The sequence below is a fragment of the Amaranthus tricolor genome, chromosome 2 (genome assembly GCF_026212465.1).
Source record: "Amaranthus tricolor cultivar Red isolate AtriRed21 chromosome 2, ASM2621246v1, whole genome shotgun sequence".
NCBI lineage: Eukaryota > Viridiplantae > Streptophyta > Magnoliopsida > Caryophyllales > Amaranthaceae > Amaranthus > Amaranthus tricolor.
In genome coordinates, this window is record NC_080048.1 from 32159921 (window position 1) to 32166873 (window position 6953).

The window sequence follows — 6953 nt, forward strand, 5'->3', positions numbered from 1 at the left end:
ACTAATGAATTTTATTTCTTTATCCATATTACTTCGTTTGTTAAGAAGGGGATGAAATGATTTTATTGTGTAGGAGATGAAGGAGGGGAAGAGGGGGTGGGGATATTTAAACTAAGGCCTAGGGGGTGATGGGTAAAATTTTACATTAAGATCTTTTTTTTTTTTCTTCACAATATATGTAGTCCCTTGTTTCCACCTTTAAGCACCTTAATCTTTTAGTTTAATTTTATTTCTCCTAATTCAAGTGCTTCCTTGTGAATTGTTTTGAATGTAAATATCGCATATGGTGCTTTTTCTCAAATGTAACTGTGTGATGTCATTTTGAGATGTGCAGCTATTTAGGGTCCTCAAACTTTTATTTTTCGTTTTCAGTTTTTAGTTAAGAAAAGCTATTAGTCTTTATCATTAGACAATAATATTTTATATAAATATCTCATCTATTTCAAACCTTTCTCGAGTCGAGAGACTCTGTGACCGCACTCTCCTTTATGAGTATGAACTGTCGTCTTTCTTCCCTTCCCAAACCCTGACCATAGTTTTCTATGAGTAGGATACACTGGGTATGATGACGATGATCTATTTCAAACACACAATTTTAAAATGAATTTTATTTTTCAAATACTACCTATAAAAATGGACTTTGTAAGAAATGCCATAGAATAATTTTTTTTTTTTTGTCAATAACTGTCTTCTTAATTACATTTTTTTAAAAGGCTACCAACTAACAATTTTCATATGTTTCTGTGATTAAGTTTATTTATATATTTTAATTTTTACAAAATAAAAATGCAAAACAAAGTAAACTACTTCATTGTAACCTGATGTCAACTTTTGGGCGTTCACTTGAGCTTCCTTCTAATTTGGCCCAGCTATTTTCGTTGACACAATTAAACTTCAACTCTCCTAAGGTAACAACTTCTGCTGCCGCATACATAATGGTCTGGAGTGTTTTATATAAAGACTATAAATTTTGCAATTAAAGGTTATTATATATTATCAATCTCAACATGTAGTCCAAGTATTGTTGGTCAGGTTTTAGTTACTTTCTCATGGCATTTCTGCTGACATTTAGCAGCAAGTGTTATGTTTCAGGAAAGTTGAAAAAGGGTAAAACTGCATTGCAAATTGTTCATGATCGTCCGAGGGAGAATAAAAATGATGAAGAAAGTGGAGGCTCCACTCTTTCCTTTATAAATCCTCATGATGCATTGTTATTATTTAAGCAAATGCTGGATCAGGTGAATATTTATGCTATGAATTTTGCAAACCAGATTCTTAATGATCACTAGAGTGTGGTTCTGCACAATTGTTTTGCAGGGTGTGAAAACTTATACATCTGTAGCCGAATAAAATTTTTCATAAATTGCTTATGGACAAGATATTAAAACTTCTATTAGTTTTTTAATTAAATATTTATCATCTTGCAGGATTGCGAGCTACTCTATTTGAATGATAGACCTGAAAAACTTGTAATTACCAACATGTGTGTTCCTCCTTTGTCCCTGCGTTCTTCTGTTTTTGTTGATGGTGGAATTCAAAGGTCTGGTTTCTCAACTTATCTGCATGCGCTGTTGCTTGTCTCTGGTTACCTTTTTCTGTTTTATCCAAAAAGAATTAGGGTCTATTATATCTAACTTAATAATGCTAAACTTATCTGAAGTCAGAACTTATGAGTGCCAAACTGAACATATTTTGAACAGAAAATTAAATGAAATTATCTTTGTATAGCATCTTTTACAAAAAAAACTACCACTTAACGAAATTAGTTAGTTGATCGTCAAGTGTATCTTTGACCTTGCACGTGACAGGCACGTGATCTCCACTTGGCATTATCAATTTGATCCTTGTATTTTTTTAAAATATTTTTAAAATAAAACAAATATTTTAATAAAAAAATAAAAAAAGGAAAAACACCACCATTACTGACTTGATCAACACCACCATTATCAATTTGATCCTTCCCAATATGATTATCAATTGGATTAAGATTCTCATTACTCCCTCCATTATCAATTTGATCCTTCCCAATATGATTAAGATTCTCATTACTCCCTCCATTACTCTCCACCGCCATCGCGACTGGGCCGTTTCCATTACTGACTTGACCAACACCACCATTGCAGACCCCACCAATCTTCTCTACCTTAATTGGGATTAAATTCGGGGCTGGATCAGGAGCTAAAACCGGAACAACAACATTATTGTTAATAACCTTCTACGGTTTGATATTATTAAACTTTGAAGAAATACTCATGACATAGTCAATTGCTTCATTAGCTCTTTTCTTAGCCAATGCAGATTCTCTAACTTTTCTCTCAGCTTCACTTGACGATTGAACAACCACTTTATTCATCGAAATCTTCGTAATCCTCGCTGCTAACGTCAGAATCCTAGCAGCCTTCTCATCAATAACCTGTCAATTTTCTGCGTCGGATCCAGACCCAGACACAAACCCGGGCTCCGACCCATTTTTGGATTGAGATTTTCTGGGTTTCTTAAAATCGAATAACTTGAAATTAGGGTTTGAACAAAGAAAGCAGAGGTAAGGAGATTTGGGGGTGTTAGGAGGGACACACGTGATGTGAGAGATTGAATTTCATTTCAAGCACGTGAGGGTACGATTGTTGGAAGAAGATGAAGAGAGACATGGAGGTGGGTTTAAGGAGTTCGGGTCATGGAGGTTAAACCAAGTAGGGCAAAACGACGTCAGATGAAGTCACATGCCTGTCACGTGCAAGGTCAAAGACACACTTGACGGTCAACTAACTGATTTCGTCAAGTGGTTGTCTTTTGCAAACAACAATATCATGTAAGGTAGTTTTTTTGCAAAAAAAATTAGATTAAGTAGTTTTTTGCAAAAGGTGCTATAGAATTGGTAGTTCCTTATAATTTTCTCTATTTTAAATTAAAATAATTGCTTGATTAGAGTCTAAGTATAGAACTTAACCTCTAATGTTACCAAGATCGCAAGGTTTGAAGCATCTTGATGAACCGATTGAAATTCAATGACTATGACAATGTTTAAAGGAAATAAAACAATGCAAAAGAACACAAAGATTTAAGGAGGTTCGTCCAATGATGGCTACGTCCTCCGTGATGTGTAGTGTCTTGTTTATATTATAACAATAGAGAAATACAACTCTTACAATGAAGTATTACAAATGATGTAAGAGAATGCAAAGGCTATGTTTTTAGGCTTGGGGTTTGTATTTTGATGACTTTGATGTTCATTGGAGCTCCCTATTTATAGGAGTCATTACATTAAAGAATATTGCATGATTAAGACTTATGGATTAATGCACAATTAAACAAATTCAGAACTTGAACTGTCGAAATTGGAATCCAATGCACTGATCTTGAAAGTGCTCGTTCGAGCTATGAGGAGCTTGTTTGAGCAGCAAACTACTGGAGCTACTGATCTTCTACCTGCTGCTTGCTTGTTCGAGCAGCCTGTTTTGCCGCATTTTGTCAGCTTCTGTTTGTGATGCTCGTTCAAGGCAAGGATTCTTCTATGAGTGCCTTGTTCGAGCACATCGTACAACACTAGATACTCTGACTCATGAACTCCTTCATTAATCACATTTACCACATACTTAACTAGCATCATTATACCATATGTTTAAGTCCTTTTCATCCCCTCATAACTTCATGAATTAAAATATATACACTTAAACTCCATTATAAACCACCACATTAAGTCACCAACTTAATACACCCATTAACTTACTCCATTCACCAACTTAATACACCCATTAACTTACTCCATAGGATTCCATCCCATGAGTCACACATGAATGCATGATAGTGCACTCAAGTCACACCATTAATCTCAACATAAATTATAATTTCTTAAGTGTAGTAGGTGCTTAGGCTCTGAAATCATCATACTATTTTTATCTGAACTTATCACTGCTGCATCGTAATTATTAGTACTAAAATAAATTTTTCCGAATTTATCTGAAATTGTTTAGTGCAGAAAATATAGTAATAAGTTGGACAAAACACACTATCAATTTGCAATATAGGATACTTGAACTTTATCAACTTTTTAGTTTCTGTTCTGATGATATTACCACTTCTTTCATGGTGCTTTCAGCAATGAAAATAACATCATAGAGAGGTTAAAGAGAATCATAAAAGCAAATCTTCAAAGAAAGTATCATGAGAAATTCTTCGTATATGAAGTTCTCTTTCGAAATGGACAAACTATAATCATTTAGTATAGCTATATTGTAATCCTAGTTTTCCATCAAATTCATTGAATATGTCATGTTTATAGAATTTTTTTGACCTGGTAGTTTTATTTCCATCTTTAAGTTTGTAAATTATTAGTGATACGTTACATAACATCTATAAAGTGGAGTACTAGAGTTGTGGATTTTTGTTTTGTTGGAGATTGTGAGATAAGGGCCATAACAATGTCCTTATGGATGTCTTGTGAAAGTGAGATACTTAAAATGGGAAGTTTTGCTTTGTGATATCTTTTCTGGTGCGGAACTCACCATTTGTGATCATGAGTATTGAGTCATTTTGCTCTTTCTTGACTTGCGTTCAGGTTATTGGGGGGGCGGTTTGGTGCTCGACCAATGGGCTTGGTGCGTTAGTGAGGATTACCGAATACAGGATCCGACATGTGAGGGTTTAAGAGATAGAGTAGTCTACCTAGTTTTCCTTTGTGCTGTTCCATTGGGTGTTCACAGGCTTTTATATTTATTAATGTTCTGTGATGCCGGGACAAGAGATCAGATTATACACAGAGGAAGAACAGGATATAGCAGAAATAGACGAGATTAAAGACAGAAAAGAAGAAGAATGAAAGGAAAGAATGCAAGATTATTTATCTAGATGGAGACTGTACCCATCCTGAACTCTTCTAGAGGTTCAGTAGCTCCCTAGTGTATATAGAAGAATTTCGACTATACACTATAATTTATGTCTTTTTCATTGGTGATAGAGTTTATGGACGCCATCATAGAAGAATTTTTCCACGAGAATTCAATAATATTTTACTTTATTGTGCCTATTCAAAAGACGTTAGTATAATGAGCTTACTTTTTTTATTAAGGAAAATTTGGGCAAATTGTAGCACGTTTTGAGTTATTGTGTTGAATTAGTCGAATGATATTTATTTTTCTTTTTTTTTTTTGAAAAATCTCTTGTAGCTTATATTAAATCGAGACCAACTAAAGTCCGTAGACCGGAAGAAAAAAGATCTATAAATATTCTATCCTGAACAGGACACGTATCCCATCTTGCGATCATATAGACTACAAGAGAAAGAATCAAAACATGAACTCAAAGCATCATATTTATTTGTTATGCAGAATTTGGGAAAATTATAGTGTATTTAGAAGAAATTATTTTTACGACTGTATTATTTATCGAAAAAAAATGTCATAATTCGACTTTGTTAAAAATTCGAGAATCTGAATTGGAGCAAAGTTGGAAGATGTATGATACGAATCCACGATAGGGATGTAGGGTGACAAGAAAATTTGACTTATATTTAGAGTCAAGTCGAAAAAATCTGATTCATTGACAATCCAAGTGAAAGTTAGTTAGCCACCCAAAAAAGTCAAAATAAATACAGGCATAGAATTAGTCAACTTATAATGGGCCGGGTTTTCTTTTACGAAATAGACGGCCTAACATGCAAGTGGCCCATTAATTTGAAAGAGTTCAACCTCAACATTTGCATATACTCTTATCAAATTGGTTTCAAAGGCAAGCATTACAGTTTGCCCTACCTATTGACAAAAGTTTGGTAATCACGAGAGTGACTAGGAATTCATTTTTTCCAACCCCCATTCTAATGTTTACACCTTATGCTAGTATTCCCTTTTATTCATAATATGTGTTTCATTTAATTATAAACTATTTTATTGGCAGCTAGTCTCCTAAGAGATCATCTTTATAGGGATGACTCTTCAAATCTAGCCCATTAACATTTTATAATTAAAAAAACATGTACATGCTATATCTGTTTAACCTATTTGAAGTTGGTGTTTTAACCTATTAAAGTTGATATCTGAAGTTGGTGATTTAATCTATTAAGTTGTTGTTATAGCCTATTAAGTTGCTCATCTATTGAAGTTGATATTTTAACTTATTGAAGTTGGTATTTTAACCTATTGAAAATAGTCCACTAATATTTTACAATCAAAAATACCAACTTTATTATATTAACAACTTTATAGGTTAAAAAACCACTCCAAATATATGTACATACTAACTTTAATAGGTTAAATTAACAACTCAAATAGGTTGAAAATAGCAACTTTAATATGTTAAAACTCCAACTCCAAATAGGTAACACAAGTAATAAAGCGCACGCTTATTATTTTTTTCTAATAATATATTGAATCGATCCAAATGCACGAGTCTCTAAAATAGACCATCTCTCATAACAATTTATCTTTTTTTTGATAGTCAAATAGAATCACGTGTAAAGAAGAGATATTATCGTTTAGTTCAACACCCATTCTAACGTTTACACCTTAGGCTAGTATAATATTCAATATTTCAATCATAGATACAATATTATTTGGATAATAATGTAGGTGAGAAACAAAAGGAATTGAAAGGAAAGAGGGAAGGGAAGGGAAGGGAAGGGAAGGGAAAAAAAAGATAAATAATAAAAACGACAACTTTTCTTGCTTATTTAGGAGGAAAGAGGAGGGAGAGGAATAGAAAACCCATTGTCCTTCCACATTTTATTTACTTTTGTATAAACTTGTCTATCCGCAATTTAAGGAACTAAATCCCTTCAAATATCTTCCTTTTAAATTCTTATTTTCTATTTTTTTCATTCATTTCATTCGAATAAAGATAAATACATTCCTCCAAATTCTTTATTATTTTCCTTCTAATTTCCTCAATTTAAACATAAAGTTAATAAATAACTATTCTCGACTAATTAGAAAAACTTACAAAAGATTATTTCTTTAGACTGA

At 33.0% G+C, this 6953-nt stretch overlaps 1 protein-coding gene and 1 long non-coding RNA gene across 4 annotated transcripts; one reads left to right on the forward strand and one right to left on the reverse strand.

Annotated features, from left to right (window-relative positions):
• The first annotated feature begins 250 nt into the window (after nucleotides 1-250).
• LOC130806898 (DNA-directed RNA polymerase III subunit 1-like) lies at nucleotides 251-5079 on the forward strand. 3 transcript variants are annotated; one of them, XR_009040387.1, is made up of 3 exons: nucleotides 251-908; nucleotides 1076-1238; nucleotides 1428-2046. XR_009040387.1 is itself a non-coding variant. In XM_057672126.1 (3 exons), exons 1-3 carry the CDS (start codon nucleotides 1050-1052, stop codon nucleotides 4602-4604), a joined length of 351 nt encoding a protein of 116 aa, XP_057528109.1. In that variant the 5' UTR covers nucleotides 699-1049; the 3' UTR covers nucleotides 4605-5079. The 3 variants fall into 3 exon arrangements, 2 of the variants coding, with proteins under 2 accessions (XP_057528109.1, XP_057528108.1); XM_057672126.1 differs by adding an exon at nucleotides 4556-5079 and having other exon boundaries at nucleotides 699-1238; nucleotides 1428-1540; XM_057672125.1 differs by lacking the exon at nucleotides 251-908 and having other exon boundaries at nucleotides 1050-1238.
• On the reverse strand, nucleotides 1183-4610 carry LOC130806899 (uncharacterized). The gene is made up of 2 exons (XR_009040388.1): nucleotides 1928-4610; nucleotides 1183-1595 (listed from the first exon to the last, which is right to left on the reverse strand). It is a non-coding gene; the product is annotated as an uncharacterized LOC130806899 (long non-coding RNA).
• Nucleotides 5080-6953: the final 1874 nt, after the last annotated feature.

Excerpts from the sequence above, each read along its gene's own strand:
- LOC130806898 (XM_057672125.1), top strand. The coding sequence starts at position 1,050 with ATGGCATTTCTGCTGACATTTAGCAGCAAGTGTTATGTTTCAGGAAAG. Across the intron at positions 1,239-1,427 it reads TTAAGCAAATGCTGGATCAG|GATTGCGAGCTACTCTATTT; the intron begins GTGAATATTTAT and ends ATCATCTTGCAG.